This window comes from Salmo salar, chromosome 23 (genome assembly GCF_965601325.2).
Source record: "Salmo salar chromosome 23, fSalSal1, whole genome shotgun sequence".
Taxonomy (NCBI): Eukaryota; Metazoa; Chordata; class Actinopteri; order Salmoniformes; family Salmonidae; genus Salmo; species Salmo salar.
This window is the reverse complement of record NC_138313.1, coordinates 2060501-2078572: the sequence shown is the minus strand read 5'-3', so window position 1 is coordinate 2078572 and position 18072 is coordinate 2060501. Positions and strand designations below refer to the sequence as shown.

Genomic DNA, 18072 nt, shown 5'->3' with positions numbered 1-18072 from the left:
TTTTGAATTTGCCGCCCTGCCATTTCACTGGCTGTTGGCAGTGTCCCCCACATGTCCCAGAGAGGTTAAGTAACCGCATCATATTCTCTAACTTTTTGTAAACTAATGTTGACCATTTACTCAGCACTTTAGACACAAACTTAAAAAGGGTATGACATCTTGGGCTACTACTCTGCTATTTAAATCTGGAATCAGAACAGAATGATCTACCACCAATCAAGAAGTACAGCTGTTTTAGTAACCGCATCACCTAAATTAGCTAACTTCCCACTGTTGAATTAACTCTTCAAACCTCAATAGAATTTTAGAATGCTCATGTAGATTACTGAGAATTTTCTAGATAAGCTAATTCTCACATTTCAAACAGTTTTAAAGAGCACAACCTCTTTAATATGACACCACATTAAAGTCAATGGGAATAACTCACCTTATCTTCCATTGTGTAAACACCCAAACACATCAAAAAAGCCTAGAGTATTTAAATTGTAGTAAATTTGACTAAATTACACACAAATGAACAAAGTATAATATATATTATAGAAGTTACAGAAGTAAGAACCGTTGTCAATGTAAAAATGCAAACAACCATTCCTCCTGACACCAGCTCTGTCAGGAGGAACGGGCCAAAATTCACCCAACTTATTGTGGTAAGTTTGTGGAAGTCAACCCGAAACATTTGACCCAATTTAAAGGCAATGCAACCAAATACTAATTGAGTGCATGTAAACTTCTGACCCACTGGGAATATGATGAAAGAAATAAAAGCTGAAATAAAATCACTATTATTATTCTGACATTTCACATTCTTAAAATAAAAGTTGTGATCATAACTAACCTAAGACAGGGAATTTTCACCAGGATTAAAATGTCAGGAATTGTGAAAAACGGAGTTTAAATTTATTTGGCTAAGGTGTATGTAAACTTCCGGCTTCAACCGTATCTACATTGCAAAACACATGTACGTGTGTGTATAGTACATAGGCACAGACACATGATAACATATGTTTGTGTTAGTTCACAGTCCCCGCTGTTCCATAAGGTGTATTTTTACCTGCTTTTTAAATCCAATTCTTCTGCTTGCATCAGTTACCTGATGTGGAATAGAGCCATGACTACATGGAACTCTATGTAGTACTGCGCGCCTCCCAGTCTGTTCTGGACTTGGGGACTGAAGAGACCACTGGTGGCATGTCTTGTGGGGTATGCATGGGTGTCCGAGCTGTGTGCTAGTTTTTTAAAAAACAGACAGCTTATCAACACCTCTTACAAAAACAAGTAATGATGAAGTCAATCGCTTCAACTTTGCGCCATGAGAGATTGATATGCATGTCATTAATGTCAGCTCTCTGTATATTTTTAAGGGCCAACCGTGCTGCCCTGTTCTGAGCCAACTGCAATGTTGCTAAGTCCATCGTTGTGGCACCAAACCACACAACTGAACAGTAGTCCAAGGTGCAACAAAACTAGGGCCTGTAGGACCTGCCTTGTCGATAGTTTTGTTAAGAATGCAGAGCATTATTATGGACAGAATTCTCCCCATCCTTGGCTACTGTTTTATCAAAATGTTTTGACCATGACAGTCTTCTCAACTTGCTCAATTTCCACATTATTCATTACGAGATGTCGTTGGGGTTTAGGGTTAGTGAATGATTTGTCCCAAATACAATGCTTTTAGTTTTGGAAATATTTAGGACTAACTTATTCCTTGCTACCCATTCTGAAACAAAGATCTGAAGTTAGTTAAGTGTTGCAGTCATTTCAGTCGCCGAAGTAGCTGATGTATATAGTGTTGAGTCATCCGCATGCATAGACACACTGGCCTTACTCAAAGCCAGTGGCATGTTGTTAGTAAAGCAAGGGGCCTAAACAGCTACCCAGGGGAATTACTGATGCTACCTGGATTATGTTTGAGAGGCTTCCATTAAAGAACACCCTCTGTGTTCTGTTAGACAAATCTTTATCCACATTATAGCAGGGGGTGTAAAGCCATAACACATCAGTTTTTCCAGCAGCAGACTATGATCGATAATGTCAAAAGCTGCACTGAAGTCTAACAAGATAGTCCCCACAATAACTTCTCTCAGCCAATCAGTCAAGTGCTGTGCTTGTTGAGTGTACTTCCCAATAAGCGTGCTGAAATTCTGTTGTCAAATTGTATGCTGCGAAATAGCATTGAGCTGGTCAAACAATTTTTTCAAGACGTTTACTAAGGGTTGATAACAGGCTGATTGGTTGGCTATTTGAGCCAGTAAAGGGGGCTTTACTACTCTTGGGAACTGGAATGACTTTTGCTTCCCTCCAGGCTGAGGGCACACATTTTCTGGTAGGCTTAAATTGAAGATGTGGCAAATGAGTGGCAATATCAGCAATTTTCAATTCAGATTGTCAGACCCTGGTGGCTTGTCATTGTTGAGAGACAATTTTTTCACCGCTTCCACACCAACTTCACGGAATTCGAAAGTACATATCTTGCCTTTCATAATTTGGTTAGATATACTTGGATGTGTAGTGTCAGCGTTTGTTCCTGGCATGTCATCCCTAAATTTGCTAATCTTGCCAATGAAAAAGTAATTAAAGTAGTTGGCAATAGCAGTGGGTTTTGTAACAAATTACTTTCGACTAGGTAGGGTGTTATACAGAAGACAACCCTATTTGATAAAAAACCAAGTCCATATTATGGCAAGAACAGCTCAAATAAGCAAAGAGAAATGACAGTCCATCAATACATTAAGACATGAAGGTCAGTCAATCCGGAATATTTCAAGAACTTTGAAAGTTTCTTCAAGTGCAGTCGCAAAAAACCATCAAGCGCTATGATGAAACTGGCTCTCATGAGGACCGCCACAGGAAAGGAAGACCCAGAGGATAAATTCATTAGAGTTAACTGCACCTCAGATTGCAGCCCAAATAAATGCTTCACAGATTTAAAGTAACAGACATATCTCAACAGCAACTGTTCAAAGGAGACTGCGGGAATCAAGCCTTCATGGTCGAATTGCTGCAAAGAAACCACTACTAAAGGACACCAATAATAGAGACTTGCTTGGGCCAAAAAACACGAGCAATGGACATCAGACCCGTGGAAATCTGTCCTTTGGTCTGATCAGTCTAATTTGCGATGTTTCGTTCCAACTGGCGTGTCTGTGGCGCAGAGCAGGTGAGTGTACAAAGCTGTCATCAAGGGTGAATATCAAACATACTTTGATATGTTTAATACTTTTTGGCTTCCTACATAATTCCATGTGTGTTACTTCATAGTTTTGATGTCTTAACTATTATTATACAATGTTAAAAATAAAGAAAAACCCTTTAATGAGTGAGTGTCCAAACTTTTGACTGGTACTGTATATATGGAGATTGTTAAGTGCCAAAAATGGGTTAAATAAAATGTACAAAACACTTGCCTGATCTTTCTTATATAGGTCAGACACTTCAGAGCAAACTACCTTTAGATCATTTTTGGGAATGTTGTTCCATGTTGTGAATCTGTTATTCAATGCATTTGTATGGGCAGTAAGGCCAAATAAAATGTATCAAATTATTTTTTAATACTTAATTCAAATAGCAAAATGATCCTTGGTATTACCTTAAAACAATTACATACATACACACACACACACACACACACACACACACACACACACACACACACACACACGTAGACCGTAATGGGTTAACAAACTTCTATACTTATTCCACTAAAGGCACCATCATATTTCTCACCCCAAAATGATAGCCTAAAACATTTCTAATTCCTTAACTTCCCTGGGCAAGCGTCCCACCCTAGTCAACAGCCAGTGGAATCGCGTGGCTAGAAATACCAATACCTCAAAAATGCTATAACTTCAATTTCTCAAACATGACTATTTTACACCATTTCAAAAAGGCTTTACAGCGAAAGCTAAACATTAGATTATGTCAGGAGAGTACCCTGCCAAAAATAATAATAAAATAATCACACAGCCATTTTCAAAGCAAGCATATATGTCACAAAAACCAAAACCACAGCTAAATGCAGCACTAACCTTTGATGATCTTCATTAGATGACACTCCTAGGACATTATGTTATACAATATATGCAAGTTTTGTTCAATCAAGTTCATATTTATATTTTTTAAAAAATCAGCTTTTTACATTAGCATGTGATATTCAGAACTAGCATACCCACCGAAAACTTCCAGTGAATTTACTAAATTACTCACGATTAACGTTCACAAAATACATAAATTATTTTAAGAGTTATAGATACCGAACTCCTTTATGCAATCGCGGTGTCAGATTTTAAAATAGCTTTTCGGCAAAAGCACATTTTGCAATATTCTGAGTACATAGCCCGACCATCACGGCTAGTTATTTTGACACCCACCAAGTTTGGGACAACCTAAACTCAGAATTACTATTAGAAAAATTGGATTACCTTTGCTGTTCTTCGTCAGAATGCACTCCCAGGACTTCTACTTCAACAACAAATGCTGTTTTGGTTCCAAATAATCCATAGCTATATTCAAATAGCTCCATTTTGTTCGTGTGTTCAGGTCACTATCCGAAGGGTGATGCGCGAGCGCATTTGTGACAATTTCAAAATATTTATTCCATTACCGTACTCGTAAAATAGCGATAATATTCCAAACCGGGCAACGTTGTATTCATTCAAAGGCGGAAAGAAAAAAAAATTGAGAATTCTCATGAACGCACATCTCCAGTATCACTGTCCCCAGGCTGACCACTCACAAAATCTCCTGGTGTTCTTCGTCCAGAGACAGCAGACACCCCATTACACTTTCTGGCGGCTTTAGAGAGCCAATGGGAGCCTGAGAAAGTGTCACGTTACAGCACAGATGCTGTATTTTCGATAGAGATGCATCAGAAGACAACAAATTGTCAGACAGGGCACTTCCTGTATGGAATCTTCTCAGGTTTTGGCCTGCCATGAGTTCTGTTATACTCACAGACACCATTCAAACAGTTTTATAGACTTGAGTGTTTTCTATCCAAATCTACTAATTATATGCATATCCTAGTTTCTGGGCAGGAGTAGTAACCAGATTAAATCGGGTAAGTTTTTTATCCGGCCGTGCAAATACTGCCCCCTAGCCCCAACAGGTTAAGTATTACAGATTGCATATACTGTGGTTTTCTAGTAGTAGACTGTATAAAAGTGTAGTAGTTCTATTTGTGATGAAAAACTGTGTGAGCCAAGTGTCCCACACTCCAAAGTAAAAACGTTGATATTGTAGTCTAAGTAAATCAGACAAAATATTTTGATTTTGACTTTTTCACTGCTTCACTTTCGTAAAAACTTTTTATTTTTTTTACTTCTTTCACAAAATTACTTTCAAAGAGCTGAAGCAGGTAAAAAAAATAAAATCCCATTATTATTATTCTTCACGCTACTACTACTGCACAGTTAAAGCTAGAAACGTCATTCAAACTTTAAAATGTGCAGATTGGTCTGGAAGAGAGGTCAACTGATTTTTCAACGCCGATAACGATTAAATCGGCAGATTTACTTACATATATATTTGTAACAATGACAATTACAACAACACTGAATGAACACTTATTTTAACTTAATATAACACAAATAAAAATCAACTTAGTCTCAAATAAATAATGAATCATCTTCAATTTGCTTTAAATAACGCAAAAACAAAAGTGTTGGAGAAGAAAGTAAAAGTGCAATATTTGCCATGTAAAAAAACTAACGTTTAAGTTCCTGGCTCAGAACATGAGAACATATGAAAGCTGGTGGTTCCTTTTAATATGAGTCTTCAATATCCCAGTTAAGAAGTTTTAGGTTGTAGTTATAGGACCATTTCTCTCTTTACCATTTGTGTTGCATATACCTTTGACTATTGGATGTTCTTATAGGCACTATAGTATTGCCAGCCTAATCTCGGGAGTTGATAGGCTTGAAGTCATAAACAGTGGTGTGCTTCAAGCATTGCGAAGGGCTGCTGGCAAACGCAGGAAAGTGCTGTTTGAATGAATGCTTACGAGCCTGCTGCTGCCTACCACCGCTCAGTCAGACTGCTCTATCAAATCATAGACTTAATTATAATATAAACACAGAAATACGAGCCACAGGGACATTAATATGGTCAAATCGTCGTTCTGCCCCTGAACAAGGCAGTTAACCCACTGTTCCTAGGCCATCATTGAAAATAAGAATTTCTTAACTGACTTGCCTAGTTAAATAAAAGGTAAACATTTTTTTTTCTTTATCTCGGAAACGGTCATTTCAAAAACAAAACGTTCATTCTTTCAGTGAAATACGGAACCATTCCGTATTTTATCTAACGGGTGGCATCCCTAAGTCTAAATATTAATGTTACATTGCACAACCTTATGTCATAATTATGTACAATTCTGGCAAATTAATTACGGTCTTTGTTAGGAAGAAATGGTCTTCACACAGTTCGCTACAAGCCAGGCAGCCCAAACTGCTGCATATACCCTGACTCTGCTTGCACAGAACGCAAGAGAAGTGACAATTTACCTAGTTAAAAGAAATTCATGTTAGCAGGCAATATTAACTAAATATGCAGGTTTGAAAATATACACACATTACAAGGACATCCCAGCCGACCAAACCCTCACGCCGCTGGGCCAATTATGCGTCGCCTCATGGGTCGACCGGTCACAGCTGGCATGGTTATCGAACCAGCATCTGTAGCCACGCAGTTTGCAGTGCAATGCAGTGTCTTAGACTGCTGCGCCACTCGGGAGATCCCATCCGAAGTTAATGCTGATCAATTGTCTTGCACAAAGTATCAAAATACACAGAGGTGTTTTTAGGACCACCTCGTGTCTATTGTCCTGCTAACAGCCCTTGTGAAAAACAAGTGTTTGAAAACATTAAATATTGTTAAGATTCTTTTGTTTTCAAATAACCAAACATTATTTGCTGTATTAGAGAATTAAAAAAAAAAAAAAAATTGTTAGAACATAGCATTTGGGATTGATAAAAAATTTAGCTTAATTAATATTATGGTGTTTCTATTCCAAGAAAAAAAATAATAATAATAAATACAAAATTAAAACTCATGTCACACCTGTTAATTGAAATGCACTCCAGGTGACAAGCTCATGAAGCTGGTTGAGAGAATGCCAAGAGTGCACAAAGCTATCATCAAGGCAAAGGAGGGCTACTTTGAATAAACTCAAATAAAATACATTTATTTGTTTAACACTGTTTCGTTTACTACATGATTCCATGTGTTATTTCATAGTTGATGTCTTCACTATTGTGCTGCAATGTAGAAAATAGTAAAAAGAAAAACCATTCCCCCCATTATAGACTCTCTGGTACACATATTTAGTGGTCAGAAAAAATATATATTGTAAAATTATCAGCAACTGTTTGGCACACAATACTTAGGCAACACTTGCTGCTATACCCTCCTTATTTCCAGTAATTCCCACAACTAAGTCAAATATTCTCCACAGATCTGACTTTCCGTTTCCCTCCTGAGCAACCAGTAAACATTGCCCCATTTCGAGTTTCTTTCTCATGTCCTCCGCATCCATTTTGCTGTCAACATTACTGTGTAGGGAGTTTGTTATAACCAATTTATTGATGTGATTATGATAGGCTGTAGGTTAGGCCCTATTGGTCACACGCATGGGATGCGTACATGTTTCACGTAAAGAGAGCAAGGGTTGAGGGAATGGGGAATATTTTTCCTAAACAAATTAGTTAACAGAACTTCAGTCAGAAACAAGAAACTAAATGGATGAAATTATGTTCAAGCACGGACAGCGCAAAACACTTGCTGTGGTGCCTTTTTCGCTGCAGTAGGGAGGAGAGCGAGACAATGTATACCAGTCACACAGGCAAACATTTGTTTAACACCATTGGGCTCGAGTCATTATTTATCAAACAGTGTGCTTAAAGCATCAGACAAGCTCAGAGCACATGAAGTTGGTTTTATTCTAACACATAAGTGTGTCTACATATGGAAAAATAATGTACTGGTTATGCTTGTCGTCGGCAAGGATTAGGGAGTTTAGGAAAAAAATAAACAAATAAAACGGAATAGAGTTGAGCACAGGCAAAATCCTAGAGGAAAACCTGGTTCAGTCTGCTTTCAAACAAACAGACAAATTCACATTTCAGCAGGACAATAACCGAAAACACAAGGCCAAATACACACTGGAGTTGCTTATCAGGAAACAGTGAATGTTGCTGAGTGGCCTAGTTACAGTTCACTGAAATCAGATTGAAAATCTATGGCAAGACTTGAAAAAACAGCTGTCTAGCAATGAACAACAACCAACTTGACAGAGCTGCAAGAATTATTTTAAGAATGTGCAAATACTGTCAATCCAGGTGTGCAAAGCCCTTAGAGACTTAGCCAGAAAGACTCACAGCTGTAAACACTGCCAAATCAAACTTTGTCACATGCGGCAAATACCACAAGTGTAGTAGACCTTACCACGAAAAGCTTACTTACAAGCCCTTAACCAACAGTGCAGTTCAAGAAGAGTTAAGAAAATATTTACCAAATAAACAAAAAAGATAAACACAATAATATAACATGGCTATATACAGGGGGTACCGGCAGCACGACTGTAGGCTGTGACTTTAAATTTAATGTAAAATGCCTTATGCTCAGTGCCTTTGAATTCACTTTTAGAAACACGAGTTCGGCAAGAGTCTGTAGCCTCTGCACTTGCAGAGCCATTGGGGATGCTAAACACCCTTCGGGCTTCTGGGAAGGGATGTGGAGTTATTTTGTTTATTTTTCTATAAGTAGACACATTTTTTGGCAAAATAACCCTATCAAAACAAAAAGCGTCTTGAAAAGAGGTATATGTCAAGCCTTGGGGGCCAAAAACAATGACAGCCCATTGTACAGATAATAGAATAGATTTGTTGTTTATAAATATTTTGCTTCAATGACAGTTAGCTACCCACCTCGCTCAAGTCAAATTGGGCATGCTCAGCTCCTCGTGCTGCTCACATTGTCGGATGTCAGTAAACAGCTCTCATGTCTCATCCTTGAGCAGCCCAAACGGGGCCCATTTCTACTCACACAGGCAGAGTAATGAATATGAAGTATTGTGAACACCAAGAAAGCAGCCAAGGCAACAGCACACCGTCCTCAGGATCATGGCCCGTGCTCTAACTAACTCAACTGGCTAGTTTGCCAGTCTGAAAAGATCCTGCTGCTCTGATTTGATAGAGTGAAGTGTTCTCTGTTCCCTCGCTTTATATTTTGCCCGATCACATCTCTGCCTCCTGTGGCCTGCTGCTAATATAATAAATCAATAGGTCGAGGACATTTGCTAGCAAGCTATCAATGTGCATAAAATAAGTGAATCGAAGCAAGAAGTAAATTTTTTTTTTTTAAACAATAAAAAAATAATTAAAAAAAACACATTCTGACAGTGACAGCAAGCTTGTCTGCCTGCTGCAAGTTGAGGAAAGGACACAGACAATAACACACCTCCAGGCACTGCTCCTAATCTGCAACATTGTTTTTTTTTTTTACTATAAGCCTGCAAGGATAGAGGCATTTTGCCAACATCTACTTAGGCATAATAAAACACTTCAGTTTTTCCCGATCACGAGTATTAACAGTCAATTTCCGTATAGGATTTATGAGCACAGGCAGGTTGTCACACCCCTAATAACACAGTAGATGAATCTGATACGTACCGTAATTTCCGGACTATTAAGCGCACCTGAATATAAGCCACACCCACTGAATTTGAAAAAAATATATATATATTTTGAACATAAGCCGCACATGTCTATAAGCCACAGGTGCCTACCGGTACATTGAAACAAATGAACTTTACACAGGCTTTAACGAAACACGGCTTGTAACAAAAAACAAAAAATGAGCAGTACGCTTTAGTTGTCTTTTTGCACTGAGTCAATTCCTCACGCTGCTGTTTCCAATGTCTTATCATCAACTCATTAAGACCAAGCTCCCATGCAGCAGCTCATTTCCTTTTCCAACAGCCAGATCAAATCGCCTTCAACTTGAAAGCTGCATCATATGCATTTCTCCGTGTCTTTGCCATGATGAGGGTGAGAAAATGACTACCGTAATCAGAATGATGGGAAGTTTGAGAGCGCTCGATTTAATCTAAACAGTAAACAAAAAAGTTGTTTGACCTTAACCCGTTCGGCAATTTCATTGGTCTAATGAAAGCTTCATGCCGCCAAAAAACTGATCACGTCACAGAATGTGTTTTTTTGGAGAAAAAAAAATTGAAAGCGGGAAAAATCCATATATTAGCCGCGTCATTGTTTAAGCCGCGAGGTTCAAAGCGTTGTAAAAAAGTTGCGGCTTATAGTCCGGAATTTACGGTAGGCTAAAAGGGAAAAACATTTGTTGCGTGTGAAAACTTCAGTTCTCACACGCAACAACTTTAGTTTAGACATTTTAATTCGAATGAGAGTTGTGTAGCCTATTCAGTACAGTCAACATCAGTGATAAGTATATTTCTGAAACTTTCTAAAACAGCACAGGAATACACGTCTGTGTGCACTTATGCCTACACTTTGTGTAGCTGTTAACAATGATGATAACCCTCTTCTGGTAGACATGGAAAGACTTTCCCCAAAATGTTTCACAATGAAGAAATCGCTCTTCCATTTCCTGGTTGCTAAAAATCAAAATAGTTTGCCTAATTTCAGTTTGTGACACAAAACAAGCACGCATAGTGTAGATAATCATTTGGCTCCTGAGGGGCGCAGCGGTGAAAGGCACTGCATCTCAGTGCAAGAGGCATCACTACAGTCCCTTGGTACGAATCCAGGCTGTATCACATCCGGCCGTGATTGGGAGTCCCATAGGGCAGCACACAATTGGCCCAGCGTCGTCCAGGTTTGGCAAGGGTAGGTTGTCATTGTAAATAAGAATGTTCTTAAATGACTTGCCTAGTTAAATAAAAAAATTGTACCATCAAAAACTGCTATGAAATATATTTTCCATTCCCAGAAATATTGCATTTTCAGCTGGTGTACACAACCGAAAGTAAAATCCACAAAAACTAAACTTAAGAACGGGAAGCATAGAAATAGCACACAGAACAGATATCCTACTTAGACTTGCTTTCAATGAGAATTACAGCTCTATAACTCACATCTGTGAATTTTGTGAGGTCGCCCAAAAATGTACATATATTGCACCATTAACTACAAAGTAGCCCATGCCTACCCAGAGGACGTCATGAACATCCCACTGTCGTCCAAATACGTTGTGAAAAAATGTTGTTCTTTATTTAAAACCTCAACAATGCCTGTCTTCTGTACTCTATTATTAGTGTTTGTATTCAACTGGGAGAGTGCATAAAAGTGAATAAGTCCAAGTGTAGTTATTTCTGATGAAACGTGTTCTAACATTTCAAAGACCCACATTCCAAAGTAAGGTTGATAAAAAAAGAATTTAAAAAATTGTTGAGTTTATAAGTCCTCACTGTCAACTGCGTTTATTTTCAGCAAACGTAACATGTGTAAATATTTGTATGAACATAAGATTCAACAGACAAACTGAACAAGTTCCACAGACATGTGACTAACAGAAATGGTATAATATGTCCCGAACAAAGGGGGTCAAAATAGGTCAAAATAAAAAATAACAGTATCTGGTGTGGCCACCAGCTGCATTAAGTACTGCAGTGCATCTCCTCCTCGTGGACTGCACCAGATTTGCCAGTTCTTGCTGTGAGATGTTACCCCACTCTTCCACCAAGGCACCTGCAAGTTCCAGGACATTTCTGGGGGGGAATGGCCCTAGCCCTCAGCCTCTGATCCAACAGGTCCCAGACGTGCTCAATGGGATTGAGATCCGGGCTCTTCGCTGGCCATGGCAGAACACTGACATTCATGTCTTGCAGGAAATCAGCCATACTCCTCGATCTGTGGGTAGTGGCATTGTCATGCTGGAGGGTCATGTCAGGATGAGCCTGCAGGAAGGGTACCACATGAGGGAGGAGGATGTCTTCCCTGTAACGCACAGCGTTGAGATTGCCTGCAATGACAACAAGCTCAGTCCGATGATGCTGTGACACACCGCCCCAGACCATGACGAACCCTCCACCTCCAAATCAATCCTGCTCCAGAGTACAGGCCTCGGTGTAACGTGCATTTCTTTGACGATTAACGCAAATCCGACCATCACCCCTGGTGAGACAAAACCGCGACTCGTCAGTGAAGAGCACTTTTTGCCAGTTCTGTCTGGTCCAGCGACGGTGAGTTTGTGCCCATAGGCGACGTTGTTGCCGGTGATGTCTGGTGAGAACCTGCCTTACAACAGGCCTACAAGCCCTCAGTCCAGCCTCTCTCAGCCTATTGCAGACAGTCTGAGTACTAATGGAAGGATTGCCCGTTCCTGGTGTAACTCGGGCAGTTGTTATTGCCATCCTATACCTGTCCCGCAGGTGTGATGTTCAGATGTACCGATCCTGTGTTGTTACACGTGGTCTGCCACTGCGAGGACGATCAGCTGTCCGTCCTGCCTCCCTGTAGCGCTGTCTTAGGCATCTCACAGTACAGACATTGCAATTTATTGCCCTGGCCACATCTGCAGTCCTCTTGCCTCCTTGAAGCATGCCTAAGGCACATTCACGTAAATGAGCAGGGACACAGGGCATCTTTCTTTTGGTGTTTTTCAGAATCAGTAGAAAGGCCTATTTAGTGTCCTAAGTTCTCATAACTGTGACCTTAATTGCCTACCGCCTGTAAGCGGTTTGTGTGTTAACGACCGTTCCACAGGTGCATGTTCATTAACTGTTTATGGTTCATTGAACAAGCATGGGAAACAGTGTTTAAACCCTTTACAATGAAGATATGTGAAGTTATTTTGATTTTTACAAATTATCTGTGAAAGACAGGGTCCTGAAAAAGGGACGTAACTTTTTTGCTGAGTTCACTTGTGGTTCGATAACAAAATACCATGTTTAGTAATGTTACCTGGCTATGCACACATTTTGATGGCGCAGAAAAAACGGAAAAGAGAAAGATAGCATCTCTTTGAGTAGGCTTCAAAGGTAGGATGCATATGCCTTATCAATGTAATTCTCAATCAGTTTAGTAGTATATCAAAGTAATCAGACCAAATATTTTACTAAATGTAACTTAAGACTATGTAGAAGCTTTACTTCAAAAAGTAAAGTAACACTGTTTTAACTTCTTACACAAAAATACTAAAGCAAGCCCCACAACATGACTTAATGTAAAGTTACTATCTAGCTATTATTTTACACTCTCTTTGATTGAGTCCATGAAAGGCGCTATATAAAAAAATAAGTGTATTATTTTTATTATGAAGTAGCTCATAATAAAAAAAATGCTAATTGGAAAGAAAACATTACAGCAGCTGAATTTTTCAGACATTGTCATCAGATGCACAGGCGCTTCCACTGCACCTATATTTATATTTCGTACTACTCAACAAGTTGACTTACCTCGTAGAGCCCTTCGAAGAAGCTGTTCTTGTCCTCTGCACTCCAGGACTCCCACTGTCTCCTGGGTCTCTTCTGGCTGCCCACTGGCTCCTCCTTGTCCCCGGGTCCTTGGCCTCTAGGGGCAGCCTTGCCTGAGGGCCCCGTAGAGCCTGATGTGGAGCCGGACTGACTAGCCGACACCTGGTGAGAGACACCATTCTCTGAACCTGTGTGAGAGAGGAAAAGTACACTGAACAAAAATATAAACCTCAACAAATCAAATTTGATTTGTCACAAGCACAAAATAAACTCAGCAAAAAAGATGCATCCCTTTCTCACGACCCTGTCTCCCAAAGATAATTCGTAAAAATCCAAATAACTTCACAGATCTTCATTGTAAAGGGTTTAAACACGGTTTCCCATGCTTGTTCAATGAACCATAAACAATTAATGAACATGCACCTGTGGAACGGTCGTTAAGACACTAACAGCTTACAAAACAGTAGGGAATTAAGGTCACAGTTATGAGAACTTAGGACACTAAATAGGCCTTTCTACTGACTCTGAAAAACACCAAAAGAAAGATGCCAAGGGTCCCTGCTCATCTGTGTGAACATGCCTTAGGCATGCTGCAAGGAGGCATGAGGACGGCAGATGTGGCCAGACCAATAAATTGCAATGTCCGTACTGTGAGACACCTAAGACAGTGCTACAGGGAGACAGGACGGACAGCTGATCGTCCTCGCAGTGGCAGACCACGTGTAACACCACCTCCGTTCACATCAGCAAACCGCTCGCCCACATGATGCCTTACATGCCATTTGCCATCTGCCCAGTACAGTTGAAACCGGGATTAATCCGTGAAGGGCACACTTCTCCAGCATGCCAGTGGCCATCGAAGGGAACATTTGCACACTGAAGTCGGTTACAACACCGAACTGCAGTCAGGTCAAGACCCTGGTGAGGACAACGTGCACGCAAGATAAGCTTCCCTGAGATGGTTTGTGCAGAAAATATTCAGTTGTGCAAACCCTCAGTTTCATCAGCTGTCCTGGTGGCCTTTTATTATCCCCAGCACAAGGTGCACCTGTATAATCAGCTTCTTGATATGCCACACCTGTAAGGTGGATGGATTATCTTGGCAAAGGAGAAATGCTCAGCAACAGGGATGTAAACAACTTTGTGCACAACATTTGAGAAATAAGATTTTTGTGCATATGGAACATTTGTGGGCTTTTATTTCAGCTCATGTAACCAACACATGTTGCTTTTATATTTTAGTTCAGTGTATGAGTGTTTTAGAGACAGTGAGTGATTGAATGTATATGCGAGAGTGAGTTGTGTGAGTGAGAGAAAGTAGGAGAATGAACAAGAGAGAAAAACAAGTGTCACAACCTAAATATCATACCAAAAGCTCACGTTGAGTAGAGGGGCAGAAGAAGCAGATGGCGGGGGGGGGGGGGGGGGGGGGGATTGTTTACTTTTCTTAAGTAACTTGTCCCTACTAGAGTTCGACCGATTATGATTTTTCAACGCCAATACCGATTATTGGAGGACCCCAAAAAAAAAAAAAAAATGATAGCGACTAAATCGACCAATTTTTATGTATATGTAATAATGACAATTACAACAATACTGAATAAACACTTAGTTTAACTTAATATAACACATAAATAAAAATCAACTTATCTCAAATAAATAATGAATCATCTTCAATTTGCTTTAAATAACGCAAAAACAAAAGTGTTGGAGAAGAAAGTAAAAGTGCAATATTTGCCATGTAAAAAAACTAACGTTTAAGTTCCTGGCTCAGAACATGAGAACATATGAAAGCTGGTGGTTCCTTTAAGCATGAGTCTTCAATATCCCAGTTAATAAGTTTTAGGTTGTAGTTATAGGACCATTTCTCTCTATACCATTTGTGTTTCATATACCTTTGACTATTGGATGTTCTTATAGGCACTATAGTATTGCCAGCCTAATCTCGGGAGTTGATAGGCTTGAAGTCATAAACAGCGCTGTGCTTCAAGTATTGCAAAGAGCTGCTAGAAAAAGCAGGAAAGTGCTGTTTGAATAAATGCATACGAGCCTGCTGCTGCCTACCACCGCTCAGTCAAACTGCTCTATCAAATCATAAACTTAATTATAATATAAACACACAGAAATACGAGCCACGGGGACATTAATATGGTCAAATCCAGAAACTGTAATTTCAAAAACAAAACGTTCATTCTTTCAGTGAAATACAGAACCGTTCCATATTTTATCTAACGGGTGGCATCCTAAGTCTAAATATTAATGTTACATTGCACAACCTTCCATGTTGTCCTTATTTTGTACAATTCATTACGGTCTTTGTTAGGAAGAAATGGTCTTCACACAGTTCGCTTTGAGCCAAGCAGCCCAAACTGCTGCATATACCCTGACTCTGCTTGCACAGAACGCAAGAGAAGTGACAATTCCCTCCTAACATGAATTTCTTTTAACTAAATATGCAGGTTTAAAAATATATACTTTGTGTATTGATTTTAAGACAGACATTGATCTTTATGGTTAGGTATATTTCTGCAACGACAGTGCTTTTTTCGCCAATGCGCTTTTGTTAAATCATCCCCCATTTTGGCGAAGTTGAAGTAGGCTGTGATTCGATGATAAATTAACAGGCACCCCACTGATTATTTTCGACGCAGGACAAGCTAGTTAACTTATGGATAGGGGGCAGTATTTTCACGGCCGGATAAAAAAACGTACCCGATTTAATCTGATTATTACTCCTGCCCAGAAACTAGAATATGCATATAATTATTAGCTTTGGATAGAAAACACTCCAAAGTTTCTAAAACTGTTGGAATGGTGTCTGTGAGTATAACAGAACTCATTTGGCAGGCCAAAACCTGAGAAGATTCCAAACAGGAAGCGCCCTCTCTGACTATTTCTTGGCCTTCTTGATCATCTCTATCCAAAACAGGGGATCTCTGCTGTAATGTGACATTTTCTAACGCTCCCATAGGCTCTCAGAATGCGCCAGAACATTGAATGATGACTTTGCAGGCCATGGCTGAAAAACAGTAGCGCATTTGGATAGTGGTCGATCTGAGAACAATGAGACTGGGGGCGCGTGCACGAGCCGACTCCATGTGTTTTTTTTTCGTCTTTGAACGAAACCAGGGTTTCCCGGTCTGAATATTTTCGCTTTTTTTACGAGAAAAATCGCATAAAAATTGATTTTAAACAGCGTTTGACATGCTTCGAAGTACGGTAATGGAATATTTTGAATTTTTTTGTCACGAAATGCGCCGGGCACGTCACCCTTCTTTACCCTTCGGATAGTGTCTTGAACGCACGACCAAAACGCCGCTATTTGGATATAACTATGGATTATTTGGAACCAAATAACCAAACATTTGTTATTGAAGTAGAAGTCCTGGGAGTGCATTCTGACGAAGAACAGCAAAGGTAATCCAATTTTTCTTATAGTAAATCTGAGTTTGGTGAGGGCCAAACTTGGTGGGTGTCAAAATAGCTAGCCGTGATGGCGAGCTATCTACTCAGAATATTGCAAAATGTACTTTCACCGAAAAGCTATTTTAAAATCGGACACCGCGATTGCATAAAGGAGTTCTGTATCTATAATTCTTAAAATAATTGTTATGTTTTTTGTGAACGTTTATCGTGAGTAATTTAGTAAATTCACCTAATGTAAAAAGCTGGTTTTTGATATAAATATGAACTTGATTGAACAAAACATGCATGTATTGTATAACATAATGTCCTAGGAGTGTCATCTGATGAAGATCATCAAAGGTTAGTGCTGCATTTAGCTGTGGTTTTGTTTTTTGTGACATTATATGCTAGCTTGAAAAATGGGTGTCTGATTATTTCTGGCTGGGTACTCTGCTGACATAATCTAATGTTTTGTTTGCGCTGTAAAGCCTTTTTGAAATCTGACAGTGTGGTTAGATAAAGGAGAGTCTTCTTTAAAATGGTGTAAAATAGTCATATGTTTGAAAAATGGAAGTTTTTGGATTTGAGGAATTTGTAATTCGCGTCACGCCTATCATTGGATATTGGAGCAGGTGTTCCACTAGCGGAACGTCTAGATGTAAGAGGTTAAACTAGTAATATCATCAACCATGTGTAGTTAACTAGTGATTATAAGTTAAATGCTAGCTAGCAACTTGCTGCACTCGTGTAACAGGTGGTCAGCCTGCCACGCAGTCTCCTCGTGGAGTGCAATATAGATTACCAAAAATGCAGATTACCGATTGTTATGAAAACGGCCATGCCAATTAAATCGGCCGACCTCTAGTCCCTACGCCTATAGTAACTGAGGAGATAGAGACCAATAGCTTTAAAAAAGAACTTGTTAGAATGCCCATCTTAGCATCGTCAGTCAGACTGAGGCCAGCGTGTCACATACAACATCATAGTCCTCCAAAACAACACAGACTACAGAGACCCTCCCCTCCTGTGACTGAAGTGCTGGCAAAGTGAGGCAGCAGGAAAGGAAGTCTGTTCCATTTGCCAGGCCTGCAATGAGGAGTGGAGCGAAGTTCTAAAAACAACACGTGAGGCTGGCTTGGAGCAACACTGGCCTCCACCTCACAATGTGCAAGTCAGGAGAAACTGACACACAACCCAATCCTCAACAACAGCGTGAGCACTGC

At 39.7% G+C, this 18072-nt stretch overlaps 1 protein-coding gene across 4 annotated transcripts in view; it reads right to left on the bottom strand.

The window, feature by feature from the left end:
• LOC106583928 (protein cramped-like) overlaps positions 1-18072 on the bottom strand; it is a 76783-nt gene that overhangs the window by 54596 nt on the left and 4115 nt on the right. For all 4 annotated transcript variants that reach the window (XM_014168603.3, XM_014168602.3, XM_014168599.3 and 1 more), the window contains exon 3: positions 13427-13632. In XM_014168603.3, the coding sequence (XP_014024078.1) occupies positions 13427-13632 (206 nt within the window). The remainder of the gene's footprint in view (positions 1-13426; positions 13633-18072) is intronic.